This window comes from Canis lupus, chromosome 8, assembly GCF_048164855.1.
Source record: "Canis lupus baileyi chromosome 8, mCanLup2.hap1, whole genome shotgun sequence".
NCBI lineage: Eukaryota > Metazoa > Chordata > Mammalia > Carnivora > Canidae > Canis > Canis lupus.
The window spans coordinates 28,118,614-28,136,722 of NC_132845.1; the positions used below are offsets into that span (position 1 = coordinate 28,118,614).

At 47.9% G+C, this 18,109-nt stretch overlaps 1 protein-coding gene and 1 long non-coding RNA gene across 2 annotated transcripts in view; both read left to right on the forward strand.

Annotated features, from left to right (window-relative positions):
* The first annotated feature begins 5,498 nt into the window (after positions 1-5,498).
* GPR88 (G protein-coupled receptor 88) lies at positions 5,499-9,440 on the forward strand. Its single transcript, XM_072834706.1, has one exon. It carries the CDS (start codon positions 6,071-6,073, stop codon positions 7,223-7,225), a length of 1,155 nt encoding a protein of 384 aa, XP_072690807.1. The 5' UTR covers positions 5,499-6,070; the 3' UTR covers positions 7,226-9,440.
* A 5,089-nt stretch (positions 9,441-14,529) lies between these two features.
* LOC140638045 (uncharacterized) overlaps positions 14,530-18,109 on the forward strand; it is a 38,741-nt gene continuing 35,161 nt past the window's right edge. Inside the window, exons 1-2 of the long non-coding RNA XR_012035161.1 lie at positions 14,530-14,790; positions 17,361-17,617. This is a non-coding gene — a long non-coding RNA (uncharacterized lncRNA). The remainder of the gene's footprint in view (positions 14,791-17,360; positions 17,618-18,109) is intronic.

Consider the following 18,109-nt stretch of genomic DNA (forward strand, 5'->3'; position numbering starts at 1 on the left):
GCAAGGGGTCTGCTTTTCCTTCTTTCTTTGCTTCTCTTTGCTTCTCCTTCCACTCTCTTTCTCATAAATAAATAAAAAACCTTAAAAAAAGAGTCTCTTATGGTTTGTTTCCCTCTTTCCTTCCCCCCCCTTCCCTATTATGTTCATCCGTTTTGTTTCTTAAATTCCACATATGAGTAAAATCATATGGTATTGGTCTTTCTCTGACTGACTTATTTTGCTTGGCATAATACCCTCTAGCTCCATCCATGTCATTGCAAATGGCAAGATTTCATTCTTTTTGATGGCTGGGTAATGTTCCATTGTGTGTATGTACCACCTCTTCTTTATCCACTTGGCTCGCTCCATGGTTTGGCTATTGTTGATAATGTGCAGTTGACTAATAGCATATTAATTTCTTTTTTTAAGATTTTATTAAAAAAAGATTTTATTTATTTATTTGAGTGAGAGAGAGAGAGAGCACACAAGCAGGGAGAGAGGCAGGAGAGGGCCGGAGGGGCAGGAGAAGCAGATTCTCCAGTGATCAGGGAGCCCAATGCAGGGCTCGATGCCAGGACCCCAGTATCATGACCTGAGCCAAGGGCAGATACTCAACTGACTGAGCCACCCAGGCACCCCGCATATTAATTTCTGTTTTAAACTTTTCTTTTTTATATTTCAGAGCCAGGAATTCTTTTTTTTTTTTTCAGATATTAAGTATTGTCAAAGGATCTTGAAAAGCTGGTATGCCCAAGGCACCATGCTTAAAGGGCCCAACTGATAATGGCCTGATTCTAAACTTGCAGGTTTAAACCTGGGTAAACCTGGTAACCGGCTTCCCTCTACTGCCCACCGTCTGCCCTCTCCTTTCTCCACCCTCCCGGAGTTGCGCAGGGCCTGTGAACGCTCAGCTAGCGTGGCCCCAGCTTCTCTTGCAGCAAGCAGCAGCCATGTGACTAAAGTTTTCACTGTTTGGGGTATGTATTTGCAGAAGTGATATGTGAACTTTTCAGTTCACATCCTTGAAAAGGAAGCTGGCTGCCCCTCTCTCTTCTTTCCTCATCTCTGCCAGCTGGCATGTGGATGTGACAGTGGTGAAATGATGTCATCCAAGTAGACAAGGATAGCATCCTGAGGCAGTGGTGGTCGATCTTTAGCAAGCATCAGAGTCACTTGGAGGGCTCGTTAAAACAGATCGCTGGACACCATCACCAGAAAATCTGATCCAGTGGGTCTCAGTCATTTCTAACATGTTTCCAGGGGATGTTGATGTCTCTGGTCAGGGACCACACTTTGAATACTCCTGTCCTAAGGGGTGGGGGAGCCATAAGGAGATCCCTGGGTTTCTGGATGACCTGGTGTAGTTGATCTGCCTTCCACCTGGACTGTTCATTCACCTTTGTGAGAGATAAATGAATTATTTCTTTTTTGAACCTCCATAATTTTGGGTCTCCTTGTTGTGTCAGCTTTATTTACAGCAGCTAACCCATGTTAAAGAATTTAAACTTTACCAAAGGCGGCAGTATGGTGTGATGGGGGTTAAGTATGGAGCAACGGGTTTGAATCCCAGTTATTCTACTTTCTAACTGTGTGATCTTGGGCAAGTTGTTTAATTTACCTACTTAACGAAATTCACTTACCAAATTATTTTTGTGACTCAGTTTTCTCATCTATTAAGTGGATCCAAGGGGAACAAGTTCATGTAAAGCTCACATGCCCTTTCGAGACCACGTTCGTTGGCAAGGACCCCAGAATTCCTTGCCCAGTGGCCATGAACACACCTTCATGATCTGTGTGGACCTCTGCTCTTTGTCCTTCTGCTGGCTGACTCTGCCTTCCAGGCATCATTACAGGTCTGAAATGGTGCTAAGGGAGAGCTGTGTGACAGGAGTACGGATGGGACTTGGATGAGCAGGTTGGAGCATCCTATATGTAACAGGCAGGCAATGACAGAGCTGAGGACAGGGAGAGAAGGGGATGGACTGTGGGACAGAGGTAAGGTGGCCAAGTTGTCACATTCCAGTAGCATGCAATAATCTATGAATCTGAGGATCTAAATTTGAGCCCAGCTTTCAGTTGTCATGAAAGTAAGTTTGTCAAGGTAGGAGAACACAATATTATTTGACAATTTGATGGCTTGATTCATGAATTTAAAATATTTAGATATATAGCCTGTGGACCAGGACTATCTATCTATCTATCTATCTATCTATCTATCTATCTATCTATCATATATCTATCTATTCTTGAGAGACAGAGAGAGAGAGACAGAGACAGAGACACAGCAGAGGGAGAAGCAGGCTCCATGCAGGGAGCCCGACGTGGAACTTGATCCCAGGTCTCAGGATCACACCCTGGGCTGAAGGCGGTGCTAAACCGCTGAGCCACCCGGGCTGCCCTGGACCAGGACTCTTGCCCCAGCCTGTAAGTTTAGAGGTAAGCCTTGTAGGCCTGACATGAGGGCCAAATGAAACCATAGATGAAAAATCCCCAAAGGAATGCCTGGTGCATGTGGTGTGTATTCAGTAACATTAGCAATGATGATGCTCATGATTCTTCTGAGGATAATAGGGTCTTAGTGAAAGAACTTAAGCACAAAAGTGACACTTTCTCACTATTTCTTCCAACAAATATTGATTAAGAGTATCCTATGTGTCTGGCATTGTTCTGGGAGCATCCAATAACACTAGTAATCAATGCAAAGCTCTATTTTCAAAGAATGTACATTGGAGTGGAAGGTAGGGACACACAAAAAAATTTAACACTTGAGAAGCGGTGTCTTTTAGTCTTAGAAAGATCACTTTGCCTGGAGGGAGGTAAGATGGTAGGTAGACATCAGTTAGGAGCTTGTTGGGATATTCTAGAGAAGAGATGGTAGTTGTGGTTGTCTGATATTAGGTAGTGGCAGAGTGAATAGAGATCAGTGAACAGATTACAAAACATGAATATGGTAGAATGAGGACACTTGGGTGATTGATGGATATAGGGAGGAAGAGAGGAAAGAAGTAATAAAAAATGATAGCTAGGATTCTGACTTAGGCATCAGGATAATGGTGATGCTGGGCACAGGGACTGGAATACGGGAAAAGTAGGGATTGGTTTGGAAAGAAGATGAAGGGACCTGTTTTGGACATTTGAGGTTTTGAGATGCCCACAGAGCACCCAAGTAGCAGTGTCCGGTAGGCAATTTTGTGTATGAGTAGAACTTCAGCCAGGTGGAAAGTGTCTCAGGGTGAGAGCACAAGTGGTGTGGGCTGGGCATTCGGTGGGAGAAAAGGAGGTCAAAGCAGAGCGTATCTGCCAGGAGAGGGAGTGAGCTCGTGTAGGCAGCTTGAGGAGATGAAGCGCAGGGGAAGTGTTTATTAGGTTGTGGTGAAGCTGGCACTTTTGAAGCCAAAGGAAAGCCACCAGTGGTGGGTAGAGAGAGACTGGACGCACATAAGAAGGGTGGTTGACCCTTGCCAAGTTCCTGCCAGGGGTAGGAGGAAAGAGGGGGTTGTGAAAATCACTCACCGTTTCACCATGGAATAAAAAGGAAAAAGAAAAAAGAAATCATTTATACAGCCATCCACTCACTGATTATTTATTTATTGAGAACCTTCCACATGCCACGCATTGCCCTGGTTTTGGGAATGAGAGGAAAAAACCCTTCACCCTATTGTACTATAGATTGTACTATTGTTCTATAGATTAAAACAAAACCCACACCAAATACAAACAAAAACTTGCCCCCTGCCAGGCATGGGCTAAAGAAGAAAGGCATAGACTTGACAGAAATGTGAGTGATTAAAAGGCACCAGAGCCTCTCAGCAGGGATTTTGCTTGTTCCCACAGGCAACAGGTAAGGCAGCAGCAGGGGGCCAGGGACCTGGAAATCAGATACCCCCCTGATGTGAGAGGAAATTTTTATTTCAAGCACAGATTTTAACTATAAATAATTAGAGGAATCTCTTGCAGGCGTGCTGTGCTTGATGTACTCAGAGACACAAGAAAGACAAATGACTCCAGGCGAAGGACAATAGCAAATTCTCTTCAACATCAATGAACTTGACATCTGAACCTTCAGTCCTTCGAAAAGCAAATCCCTGGTTCATCTCTTTAATCCTCCAACTCAACTAATTCCACTTAATTACTGCCTAAAAGGACTAAACCCATCAAGTCATGCTTAGCTCTAACCCCATTAGAGTTGTTAACAGTCACTAACTAATACCATTTCATGGAAAGGGAGAGAGGACAGCAGAGGAAGTGCGTCTTGCTCTCCATTCCGAAATGTCACCTTACAGACAGCCGGGAGAGGACTCCTACCATAGGATCCAGGGCTATGGCACATGTTAGATAGAGAGGAACGTTTCTAGTGTCAGACCTAGGGAGGAGAAATGTTAAATTTATGTGTGAGGATTCACAGAAAGTCTGAAAAGGAAGGGCCTTGGAAGTCACTGAGTGAAAACTTATTTGACAAGATGACAAAACGATCCATCACAAGGCCAGTTGGTGGAGGCTCAGCTTAGAACTCAGGTGTCCCGAAACTCCACGGCTCATTTTTTCCATTATGCGCTCTTACCATATTCCATACTGACTTAAGTTTTCAAATAAACGATTTTCACAGCAAAAATGGATTTACTGGGGGGCAAGGGGAGGGAAGGGTGGCTTTTATGGAAAATTTCCCATGCGGAATGGTTAAGTAAGTGGTTGCATCAAAGAAGTTTCCAACATCTGACTGCAAATCTCCATCTAAGGCCATAAAATAAAAAAGTTCTCAAGTAAAGAGTCATTGTGTCATCGACACTGGATTATTCAGGTTTTCTTTTTTCTCCCTGACACCTACTTTTCACCTGACCATTTCATTTTTACCCTCTAACCATTTGATTCCTGAACACAAGCCAAACTCTGAAAAGGAGTTTGGTGATGAGAATAAAATCAAAGTTATGATTTAAGTGGAGGCTCGGGGATTTTCTGTGGATAATTACCCATGTCCCACCTTACCAAAGGGAGGGGAAAAAAAAAAGAATTTCATTTGGAATATAAAGTAATTCTCTCTGCAAGTGTGGGATGGAAGAGATCAGTCCTGGGTATGGGAGTATAGTCATCCCTCAGAAAAATCTTGCCCACGGAACGCATGAGGCTAGGACGAAATAGATCAGGAGCGTATTACGTTTTATTCCAACACTGATGAGAGGAAGAGGATGAAGGGAAGAAAAATGAAGCAGGGTGAAAAATAAGGTGATTGGGCGAGAGAGAGAAAAGACAAGGCAGAGAAACTTGTTAATTACAGCACTTTCTGAACAAGGTATTTTTTTTCCCCTTTCACAAGATAGAAGCTATTGAATAATTCATGCCAAGCGTGGCAAGGCTGCCTTTTTCCCTGGGTGATGCAGAGCTGAGCACCAGAGCGCTCCGTGTGGGTTCAGCACCGCGGCCAGCACCCTGGCTCCGCGCGCCGCCGGCGCTCCCCGCAGCTCCGCTCCCGCCGCGCCCGAGCCCGCCGCCCGCCCGGAGGCCTCCCCGCGCCCGCGGGCTGCTGCCCTCTGCCCGGGGCCGAGCGTGCGGCCGCCGCCGGGGAGGCGCGGGCCCCGGCTCCCGGCCCTGACGCCGGCGCAGCGTCTCCTGCCGATGCGGGGACCACGGACGCGGCCGTGAGGAGGTGTCTCCGGGCGCCCCTGCCTCCGCCACCGCCCGCCGAGGACCAGCCCCAGAGTCAGGTACCCCCGCCCCCCGCGCCCCGGCGCTGCCCCCGGCTGGGCGGCGTCTGCCTTCTGGACACCGCGGGCGCCGTCCGGCCGCCACTCCGTGCGTGTGCGCGTGCTTCGGGGACGACAGGAGCCTGCTGCCGGCGCCCCGTCCCGGGGCCCCCCGCCGCCCGCCCCGCCCGGGGGGGCCTGTCCCCGCGCGCCGGAGCCACTCCCGAGGGGGCACCCGTCCTCGGCCACGCGGCCCCCGCCCCCCGCCCCCGCTCCCGCAGGCCGCTAGTCCGCCCCCCGCGTCGCCGGCGCAGGGCCCGGGGGCCGTGCGCGCCCTCCGTGCGGGCGGCTGTCGGGATGGGCCGCGCCGGGCGGAGCTGAGGCTGGCGGCGAGGTGCGAAGAGCCGGCCAGCATGACCAACTCCTCCTCCGCGTCCACGTCCTCCACCACCGGGGGCTCGCTGCTGCTGCTCTGCGAGGAAGAGGAGTCGTGGGCGGGCCGGCGCATCCCCGTGTCCCTCCTGTACTCGGGGCTGGCCATCGGGGGCACGCTGGCCAACGGCATGGTCATCTACCTCGTGTCGTCCTTCCGAAAGCTGCAGACCACCAGCAACGCCTTCATCGTGAACGGCTGCGCCGCCGACCTGAGCGTGTGCGCCCTCTGGATGCCGCAGGAGGCGGTGCTCGGGCTGCTGCCCGCCGGCGCGGCGGAGCCCCCCGCGGGCTGGGACGGCGCGGGCGGCAGCTACCGCCTGCTGCGGGGCGGGCTGCTGGGCCTGGGGCTCACCGTGTCCCTCCTGTCCCACTGCCTGGTGGCCCTGAACCGCTACCTGCTCATCACCCGGGCGCCCGCCACCTACCAGGCGCTGTACCAGCGGCGCCACACGGCGGGCATGCTGGCGCTGTCCTGGGCGCTGGCGCTGGCGCTCGTGCTGCTGCTGCCGCCCTGGGCCCCGCGGCCCGGCGCCGCGCCCCCGCGCCTGCACTACCCCGCGCTGCTGGCGGCCGCCGCCCTGCTGGCGCAGACGGCGCTGCTGCTGCACTGCTACCTGGGCATCGTGCGCCGCGTGCGCGTCAGCGTCAAGCGGGTCAGCGTCCTCAACTTCCACCTGCTGCACCAGCTGCCCGGCTGCGCCGCCGCCGCCGCCGCCTTCCCGGGCGCCCCGCACGCCCCGGGCCCCGGCGGCACGGCGCACCCGGCGCAGGCCCAGCCCCTGCCGCCCGCGCTGCAGCCCCGCCGGGCGCAGCGGCGTCTCAGCGGCCTGTCGGTGCTGCTGCTCTGCTGCGTCTTCCTGCTGGCCACGCAGCCGCTGGCCTGGGTGAGCCTGGCCAGCGGCTTCTCGCTGCCCGTGCCCTGGGGCGTGCAGGCGGCCAGCTGGCTGCTGTGCTGCGCCCTGTCGGCGCTCAACCCGCTGCTCTACACCTGGAGGAACGAGGAGTTCCGCCGCTCCGTGCGCTCCGTCCTGCCCGGCGTCGGGGACGCGGCCGCCGCCGCCGCCGCCGCCACGGCGGTGCCCGCGGTGTCCCAGGCGCAGCTGGGCACCCGCGCCGCCGGCCAGCACTGGTGACCCGGCCGGGCCCCGGAGGGCGCCCCCCGCCCCCGCCCGCCAGGACCCCGCCAGGACCCCGCCAGGACCCCGGCAGGCCCCGCCCTGAGCCGCGGCGACGGCGGCGCCCGGGACCCCAGGCCTCCCCCGAGGGGCTCCCCGAGGCCCCTGTGCGCAGACACCCGAGTTTTAGCCTCTGTTTCTGTGTTTTAGAGAAACCCTGAAGTCGAAACACCGGAAACTTCAAGGACTTGCTACACTGACATTTTTTAAAAAAGGACAGGTTCATTTATCTCCGCGCTGTCCTGCGAAGGGAGCTGTGATAAGGCCTGGACTGCGGGGCCCCGCCGCCGCGATAAGGCCTGGATTGCGCCCCCTCCGAGGCCTAGATTGCGGGGTCCCCCCCGCCGCGATAAGGCCTGGATTGCCGCCCCCTGCGAGGCCTGGATTGCGCCCCCTGCGAGGCCTGGATTGCGCCCCCTCCGAGGCCTGGATTGCGCCCCCTGCGAGGCCTGGATTGCGCCCCCTGCGAGGCCTGGATTGCGCCCCTCCGAGGCCTGGATTGCGCCCCCTCCGAGGCCTGGATTGCGCCCCCTGCGAGGCCTGGATTGCGCCCCCTGCGAGGCCTGGATTGCGCCCCCTGCGAGGCCTGGATTGCGCCCCTCCGAGGCCTGGATTGCGCCCCTCGCCTCCCGCACCAGCACCAGCGCGCGGGCCAGAGCGGCCGGTACCGCCGCAGCGAGCGGCCTTCCGGGAGCCGCTGGGGAAGTAGCTGGTCGTGGACGAAGCCTCCGTCCTCCGCAGCCCGCACTACCCTGGGGAGCGAAGCCGCAGATGTGCCCGCCAGCAGGAGCCGCCGCTAAGACCTCAAGCCCTTTATTCTTAAAAGGGTTTTTATAAAGTCGGGCCGTTAGCCAGTGAGAAAAGAGAAAACAGATCGATTACTTGAGCCCCGTGTTCGCACGTCTAAGACTCCACACGGGCACAGCGGGTTAAAGCGGGGATTTCCCATTGTGCCCATTGACGGTCTGAGCCAGCCATGGAATTGTGAAGACACAGAAGGGGTGTTTTAGGTGCCAGTTTCATGTTTCCTATAGCATGCACACGTGTGGCTACCTTCATTTGTAATCAGTTTACTTGCCTTATGAGTGTGATCGCAGCTTTGAACATTCTGTACTATAATGGTTGCTAAGGAGAATGAATCCTTCTGTTTTCTCTTTAACATTTAAAATATCTCAATGCACATGCTATAATTAAACACTAATAATGCCATGACTGCAGAGCTAACGTTAGCTGCTATTGCATGCTCCTAGATGCTAGAACTTACTGGGCATGTGGTTTACTAAAGCAATACCCATTAGACAAGGACATTTTACTTCTTCCAGACACCAGGAGAAGTGGCCTTCAATTCTTGGAAAAGAGACACAGAGACACCCTGGCTACCTACCTTTCTTGTCTTGACCCAATTTATGAGAAACTCCCAGTTGGGACTTTATCTTGCAAGTGGAACCACAGTCAAGATGGATCAATAATCATGGTTTTGGCTCTGTAAAGCGGTCTGTGCTCTTTTAGGGTTTAGACAAGCCACACATTAGAAAGCAACACTGTTTTCTATGTAGTTCGTATACATATGACCACGACACTCGACGTTAATATTGTGTCTGTTGAAAGAGGTGTAATAGACTCCGTTATATATAGCAAACAGTTCCAGTGGGAATCTGTCTTAAAATGTATGGTTCGAGGCTGGTCTTTGGTTTACCAAATTTATTTAGAAATAGCTGAGATGCAAAATCATGTGAAGTCACTTCATAAAATTAAGGTGGGGAAAAAAGTAATTTAAGATAATCATCTATTAGCATCATGACTGCTAACTACATCAAATCTGGGGCCGAGCAACCTCAATTACCTGCCTGTGTGATTCAGAACAAAGAACAGCTTGCTCTGTTGCACTCTTGAACATTGTGTAAGTTAGGACAGCGGGAACATGCGTGCATTTGAATAATTGCACTTACTAGGGCATTTGAATAATTATGGGAGGTGCAGGAAACTTAGACATGTTTGTAGTAAAACGAAACAGATTATGTTCATTACCAATAACAGGTCAGCAGTCATTTTATTAATCTATCCCCTTTGTGCATGTACCGTTTCTCTCTCACTAAGGTTTCATCTATTCCCATTTTCCTTGATTCAAAGATTTAATTATGATTCAAATATTTAATTAAAGTTCAGACAACTATCTCTCTGAGTGTTTTTCTTCTGTCTCTGGTCTTCTTGCATATCTCCTCGAGAACACTGTAGCAGAGGACACTGTATTCCACAGCAGTAGTGATGAGGGTAACTTCTTCGTTCTGGCTTAATTTTATTTCTAGTTTCTCAAATTATTTCTACCTTATATAATCAAATAGGGTCGGATGCCAGCATTAAAAGGAAATGGATATGATTTGCTTTCTGTAAACATAACTGAATTAGGGAATAGGTTGCAACAGCAACAGAGAGCTTGCTTTGGGGCGGTGGGGCGGGGTGGGGGGGGACACTTTTTCTAAATCTCTATTGAAGTGGTCTTCTTTTAATCAGCCCTTTATTTTTGTTTCTCACTGTGGATGCGGCAAATGATTGCTCCTGCTGTTCCCCAAAGCACTTGCGACACATATGAACTTAGCTTTTCAAATACCCGGTATCTTCCAGCGTTTCTGGTGAACACTGAGAACCACCTTAGGCTGGCTCGGTGCCATTTGGGAGACCTCCTTTAGGTTATATTTACTGGTAATTAACTCCACAGGACTGATTCACTTTTAATTTCGAAGTAGCAATGATGTGTCTAAAAATGCCTTACCAGGGCAATAGCTGGAGTGTTGGAGTTATTGCTTTTACGAATTAAGTTAATGGAGATTGTGTTCTTATTTAAATGAAACCACATATTATCCACTCAGGAATAAAATATCCTAATTGCTGTTGTGGGCTGCTCTACTTTGCCTTTTCTACTTTTCTGCTTTAGGTATATGCCTGTTAATACATATAGCACCCGCAGTCTAACCCCCCCCTTCCCTCCCCCTTGCACTTTAATGGTTAAATTCTAGGATGTAACAGGTGTTAGTTACTCCTAGCACTTCTTCCCTCCAAAATGAAGTACGTTCATAAACATTAACTCTGTCACACAAAGGCATCCACAGGTGGTTTTTGTTTTAAACACTATAAGGCTCTAACTTTCTGATAGAGAAAGCCCTGGAAAAGATCTGCTCACCAAGAGAATGTTGGTCTGCTTGGGCCTCCTGGTCCAATGCATCCCTGTCCTTCTGATGACAACCATATCGATCAACTTCGCTCTTTCACGCGTCAACTTTATTCCATTCCTCCAGGCACTCAGACGATGCTCATCTGGCTCTTTGGCGGTCCTGGGAGCTGACTTGACAAAAGACATCAGTTGCATAAGTTTGAGAACAATTGTAGATGGCACTTACTTTCAGAGGCGTTTGTGGGTTGTGGGGCAAGAATGGAGCTCCAGATGGGAGTTCTTGGTCTGTAGGAACAAAGGTGGGGGTGGGGGGACCCTTTCTCTCTTCCTCTACTCTCTCCTTTGGTACCTTAGGGGCCTCACACCTATGTGAGCAGCCTCAGCCCCACAGGTCTAAGCTCTGCCTGCATCCACCTGTCAACCAGCCACCTGCTAGAGCATGTCCTAGAGATGGCCCCAAGACATTTAGACAGGAAATTCCAGGGTTCCAGGTACCATACCAGGACTTGTTGAGGAGGCACAGGCTGCAGGCAAGGACCTTTCCTTGGGATTTCTTTCCCTCCGGAAAGGAGAATGACCAGAGGTGGGTGGGAACAGGCCCTTTAAAGCGTGAAACCCAGGTTGGGACCCACGTGTCTCAAGTCGAAGGTGGATACTGCTTTCACGGGGGTCCTCCTCAGGTAGCCTTTCCTGGCTTCTCCCACCTGCAGGAATTCCTTAACCAGGTGCTCCCAGGGACCTATCCCAGGAATCCTATCAGGCCTGGGGGGGGGGGGATGCTGAGGAGGGAGTGGAAACTGTGGAGGTGAAACAATGATGCATACATGGGGCGTGTTACACGGGTGTCGTGACTCGTGTGCATATTTGCAAACTTTCGCAGTGAAAGTTGAAAAAAGTAAAGCCAAATTCTGAAAAAAAGAAAGCAAGCTGAAAAGAAGGAAGGAAATGAAAAAGTAAGGAAAGAAAAGTAGCTAATGTGCCTAAGGTCATGTAGCAATTAAACAGAAAAGCTGGAGCTTAAACCTTTTGTCTGACTCCAGAGCGTGGGAAGTCAGCACTGTGCTATAGGATGAAATCAGGAGTTTTCATTGGGGTGTGCAATTCCCTCCACGGTGTGACTATTCCCTAATCTCCCCGATTACTTTCGCTCCTCCTGGCATCCTTCGCCATAGCCTGGTTGGTCCATACATTGACGTCAAAAGTGCCCCATGGTCTGTGTCTGAGCCTTGTTCATTCAGAGCGCTTCCTGGAATGTCTTGGAGTCTCCTCACTTACCCAATCCTCATCCTTCCTTCCCAGAGGTTCACTTAGTTTCTAGGTCCTCATGAAAGCCCTGCCCACCCCCATTCCCCAGCCATAAGCTCTGCCTCCACAGAATTCCTGGGCTGCTTTATTCTCTGTCTCTTCTCTTCGTTTTAAGATGTGTGTCGTCTTCAAAACTAGGTTTTAGGGCAGCTCGGGTGGCTCAGCGGTTTAGTGCCTCCTTCAGCTCAGGGCGCGATCTTGGAGACCCGAGATTGAGTCCCACGTCGGGCTCCCTGCATGGAGCCTGCTTCTCCTTTTGCCTGTGTCTCTGCCTCTCTCATGAATAAATAAATAAAATCTTTAACCACCCCCCCAAAAAACTAGGTTTTGGTTTATTTTTCATTCCTTTGATTTTTTGTTAGAACATATACTGCCTTTTATCTATTACTAAGCAGTTACCTGAAATATGTTAGAAAATTAATATATGTTTATAGTTAAAAAGAGTAATTTTCAAAGAAAAAAAAGATCTGGTTCTTTCCCTCGCACGTGTATTTTTCTGTTAATGAAACAGACCCAAGAATAAATTACATACCCTTGCAAAAGGATATCCCAGAGTAGCAATGTAGGGGTGAACCATGTGCATAAATCACAAGCTGTCAGTGCTGTCATTCGGGGGAGATTTACACTCTTGTTATCCAAGTTCTTTTGGTATTCTGAACAAATACTCAGTAATTATACATACAATTATTTTGCAGGGCCTTGCATAGAAAAACTATGTATTTTTGATTTCTAAAATCCTTAGACATTGCTAATCAGTGACTATGCTATTTTGCTAGAATCCCTGGAGAAATAACTGTGGGAATGTTTTTACTTTTCTTTGTCAGTTCACTGGATGGTAGACCTGGAGATTATCCAGTCTAGCTCTGTGCTATTTTTATTAAACAGCAAGTGTTTAATTTTTTATCTTTTCTTGTATAAATTAGACCCATTTCTCATTTTTCTCTTCTCAGGTAGTAGGAAACTACATCGCCTCCTTTGTACAGATATTCTTCTTTTAGCCACATGAAAGTTCTATGAAAAATCAACATGATTGAATTAAAAAATTTGCCCTTATGAAAGTTTTACTTTATGAAAATAAGTTTTTTCTGTATGAAGATAAAGGTCTATATTCATAGAAAATTTGTAAGATATAGAAACATAGAAGAGATTATATTCTCCAAAGTTTCACTTACCAAAGATTACCACCCTAACATTTTATTGTGCTTATCTACTCTTTTTAAAATTTCTTTTCCTATGCACACTTAATTGTGCATAATTACAGCCAGAAATACATACTGACATATATCTATGTGTGTGGTATATATACTATATTTAAAAAGTGTAAGCAGGAGAAAGATGTTTTAAAGAGGGGCCTAGTGATAGATAACATTTGCCACTCATGCCTGTAGCAATTAGAATATCTTCACTATGGGGTGCCTGGATGGCTCAGTTGGTTAAGCATATGACTCTTAGATTCAGCTCAGGTCATGACCTCAGGGTCATGAGATCAAGCCCCATATTGGGCTCCACACTGGGGGTGGAGTCTGCTTGAGATTCTGCTTGACATTCTATCTCTCCCTCTCCCTCTGTCTCTCCCCCCGGCCTCCAGGGTCTCTCTCTCTCCAAAGAAAAGATGGGGGGAGAGAATATCTTCACTACAAGTAACAGACTACTTAGCTAAAAATGGCTTAAACAATGATTGCATCTCATCATCATAAACGAGACGTCTACAGGTAGGTAACTCCATAATTTGTTCAGTAGCAACCTGAAGTCTTCAAGGGCCTGGGTTCTCTGCATCCTTCTACTCCGTCGACCTCAGTCTTTGTTGCTTTATGGCTCCAACATGGCTGTTGTAATCACATAATAGCACAGAAGAGAGGGAAAAAGACTCTTCTTGCTTGTCTCTCTTTTTCTTTAGAAAGGAAACTCCAAGAAGCTCCCACAAGGGACTTCTCCCTCAAGAGGCTAGAAGTAGTCACATGGGCACCCCTAAAGGAAGCTGAGCTGTGAATATCTGGCATTAAAAAAAATTCATCAGGAGAAGTCTATCCAGTGCTCGTTGATGTACGTGATTGACGGTTTGCCATTTATGCTGCTCTCTACCCACTTGGTGGATCTTACCTCTTTTTCAGAACTTCTGGCTGACTGCGGGTTAAAACCAGTAACAACTTCCAGTGTCTAGAAGTCATTTATTTTAAGTCTGTTGGGCTGAAATAGGATCTTCTGTGACCCTTATTACTTAGCTTTTAGACAGTGAACAGATGGAGCATGTTAAAAACTGCAATCTCCCAGGCCTCTTTCTGTTTCTATCCCTCTCGTGGTGGTTTTCTGACTGTAGAAAAGAGAACTGCTGCTGGGGAGGAGCAGGCCAGGAGGCTAGCGCAGCCCCCTCCACCTCCCGACCTCCTCAGCCGTCAGCATTCATTCAGTGGGATTGTTCCAGATTATGGTCAGAACATACTGGGGCCTGCAGGTGGCCAGCAAATAGCACCCCTCTTCACTCACTGACCATGAAATAAATAAGAACATGAAATGTACAAATGATGAAGGGCAACGTCATCCCTATAATATAAAGGCCAGGTAGGAGAATGCAAGTTCGTGTGAGTGCCACAATGAGCTCGCTGACTTCCTCCTTGCCCACCTAGTCTTTGGAATAAGCAGGCTAACTAGCTCTCACTGGTCCCTGTGGAGAGGGAAGGCCAAGCAGATCACATTTCTTGGGCTCATGACGTTAAATTAGCTCCTCCCCATTGAGAAACCCGGCTAGTGGCTATTGCCTATTCATCAGTTACTTCACTTTACCCCCAAGAGGTGGACTAGGAGATGCAGCAGGACCAGCAAAACTGTTTTCTCTTGGAGACCAGACAACGACAAGAAGGCATTCTCCTCCAAAAGCATATACCTTACGATATGGAAACAGGCTGCCGTCAGGAGGGACAAGCAGACTTACGGTGGAGTTGCCCAGATGCACCATGGACCTGCTTTCTGTCCAGTTTTATCAACTAGAGGAAATCCACCCTGGTTTCTGGCAATAGGTAAACGGCCAGTTGCAGCAGGGAGTGTTAACCAGGTATCATTTAAGTTGGACACTAAATGCGAACCTAAGCTGTAAACAAGTGCAGTATCTAGATCAGGGAAAGAATATTTTTTGCCATGTTCCAAAGTATACTTGAAGAAGGAGATGCTCAGTTTGGAGAAGAGAAGACATTATGGAAAAATAAGTTTCTTTTTAAATATGTGGAAGGTTCTCAGAGTAATCATGCCGGCTTCCACTTACTGATACCATACTGATAACTGTGCTATGTACTTTATATGTGTTACCTTATCTGATTTTCACAATAATCCTACAAAGCGGGTATTACGACTCCAGTTTTATAGTTGAAAATGCCGATTGTTTGAGAGGAAGACTGGCTCAGGTTGGCCCAGCTGGTGAGGGAAAGAGCTGACAATTGACCACCAATCTGGCGGCTGACTCCAAAGCCTGGGCTTGTAAACACAGCACCCGGTGGCAGGGGAGGGAGAAAACATGTATGGTGGTATGGTGTGCAGTTCGAGAAGTAAAATTTGGCTCAGTGGGTGGGAGATAGATTTCAGTTTAATATGAGAAAAAAAACTTCATCTCAATTATAGGTGCTCAAAATAGTATGGGCTGTCTCAGGAAATTGTGATTTTCCTAACACTTGAGGAATTCAAGTAGGGTGTGGAGGACTAACTCTGGAAAGGATGTCTGTATTATGTGGGAAGTTCTATCAGATCAAATCTGAGATGCCTTTCAAATAGACTTTCTAGGATTACATAATATTTCTTCTGCTTGGAGGTGACAAAACCTTTGTTGCCCTGGGCTTACAATATTTCGAATGATAATCAGAAAGAATGTGTTTGGCAAAAACTTTACCCACAACAGCCCTAGAGAAGCAAGGTTAGGTGACCAGGGATGTCCCTCCTTGGGCACTGGAATGTGACTATGCCACATTTTGGGTGACTGTGCCCTGTTGTTCTCTGTTGGTCTCCTCTTTGTTCCTACTTCGTTCTCAAACATTTTGATGGGCTGTAGGCTGAAGAAGTACATTGTACTGGAAACTACTCAAGCTACATATCAGGGCTTTATGTGCTACTCAGTTCACTTACGACTATGTATGACACTCGAAGACTGTTTTTGTGAGTTGAGCGATAGAGATTATTTGGATGAGAGATGAACTACTATTGGCTCCTGTGTAAAAGGTACCTTTACTGGGCACCGGTGTGGCTCAGTGGTTGAATGTCTGCCTTTGGGTCAGGTTGTGATCCCAGGGTCCTGGGATTAAGTCCTGCATCGGGCTCCCTGTATGAAGCCTGCTTCTCCCTCTGCCCATTTCTCTCTCTGTGTGTCTCTCATGAATAAATAAATAAAATCTTAATAAAAAAGAGCTACCTTTGATGAAAATTCCTGGCTGAGTTTCTCATGTGACAAAGTCCCAAGAGACTTTAACCAAAGTCTACTTGTATGTTTAGAACTGGCACAGCAGACTGACAATCTGGCTCCTTTTAATGTTTTGACACAATGAGAGAGAAAGACTGAAATACTAAAAGTTGCCAATACAAAAGCTTAGTACAGAGCTATTTTGGAATTGTTGGAAACTAATAATAGACTGTAGTGTATATAACCTAAAATCTTTAGACACTGTGCTTTCCAACTTATTTGAACAAAAAATTTGAAACTTCTCAATTTATAAGCACTGGCATTTCCTGGTATGAGAATATGGAAATGATGCAACTTACCTTCCTGTTTTACTTGGAGCCAATATGGCTTTCTTTATTATCTTTGTCATTGTTATTGTCATTGTCGTCATGGCTGTCACTATCCTCATCATCATGAGCACCATGCAAAATTATTTACCAACAGCTCAATGCAGAACATTGAATTACCTATAAATTAGCTTTTTCTGTTTAACAGACTACCCCCAGTGACTTAAAACAACAGTGACTCATTGGCTCATGATTCTGTGGGTTAGAAAACTGGATGGGGTCATTTGACTGGTTCTTCTTCTGGTCAGCTCAACCCACTCTTGAGTCTGCCATGAGCTGGCGGTCCATGGTCCACACACCTGTCTGACATTCGACTAGTTAACCGTTGGCTGGGCTAGCCCAAGCTTGTTCACCTGATGGTGATCTCAGAGTCATGTGACTGCTACTGCTATATTTGCTAATGTACACTGACCAAGCAAGTTATAGGACCAACTCAGATGCAAGGGGTAGAGGAATATAATCCATCTTTTGGTGGGACTATCTTCCAAGCCACATTGCAAGAGTGTAGATACTAGCAGGGAAAGGATTTGTGGCCTTTATTGCAATGGACCACAGTTAATACATCATCCTGTTCTTAAGGGTCTCAAAAATCTCCCTATGGAGCTAGAACATAGGTATGAACAAATAACTAGCTCCCTTAAGAATATGTGCCGACAAAGTAGAACAGAGCAGGGAGCGATTCACGAGGTCAGGATTCCTTCACTGACAATGTGGGATTTAGAAGAATGCGGGTGAGGGAATGGTATCGCAAACACGGAGAAAGGTGGCAAAGGCATTGTATTGGTGTTCTATTGTTGCTATAAGAATTACCAGAAGCTTTGTGGCTTGCAATAACTCAAGCTTCTTATTTTACAGTTCTGCAGTTCAGAAGTTCAGTACGGCCTCACCAGGTTACTTACAAAGTGTTGGCACGCTGCGTTCCTTCCTGGAGACTGTAGGGAGAATCCATTTCCTGCTCATTTGTGTTGTTGGCAGAATATAGCTCCTTGCAGTTGTAGGAATGAGGTCTGTGTTTTGTTGCTGGCTGTAAACTGAGGACCATTTTCAGCTCCCAGAGGCTGTCATTTTCCCTGGCTCCTGGTCTCCTTCCTCCATCTTCAGAGCCATCGATGGTGAGTTTCATCCTTTTGTCTATCTCTGACCCATCTTTCTGCCTTCATGGCACTTTTTTCAGGACTCATGAGATTAGATTGGGCCCACCCAGGTAATCCAGGATAATCTCACCTCAAATTCTTTAACTTTAATCTTAATACAGAGTAACCTTTGTCTTGTTAATGAACATATTCACGTATTCCAGGAATTAGGACGTGGCATCTTTGGGGGGAGTTCTGCCCACCAAATACATGGAAACAGGACTGTACACGGTGTGTTTGATTGAAAAGAGTAAAGCTAAAATAGGGAGAAAGAGGTAAAAGGTGAAATCGAACTGAGCTGATCATACTCCTTCTACCTATCCTACTTTTGGGCCAACTTTATGACTGGCCTTTTTAGGCCTATGCCTTCCTTGACTGAACATAAATATTTTGGGCCTCCTTAGTGATTCTGAAACTTTTTCTTCATATCCTTGTAAACCAAAAACTGTATACCAGGTTTCAATTTTTAGT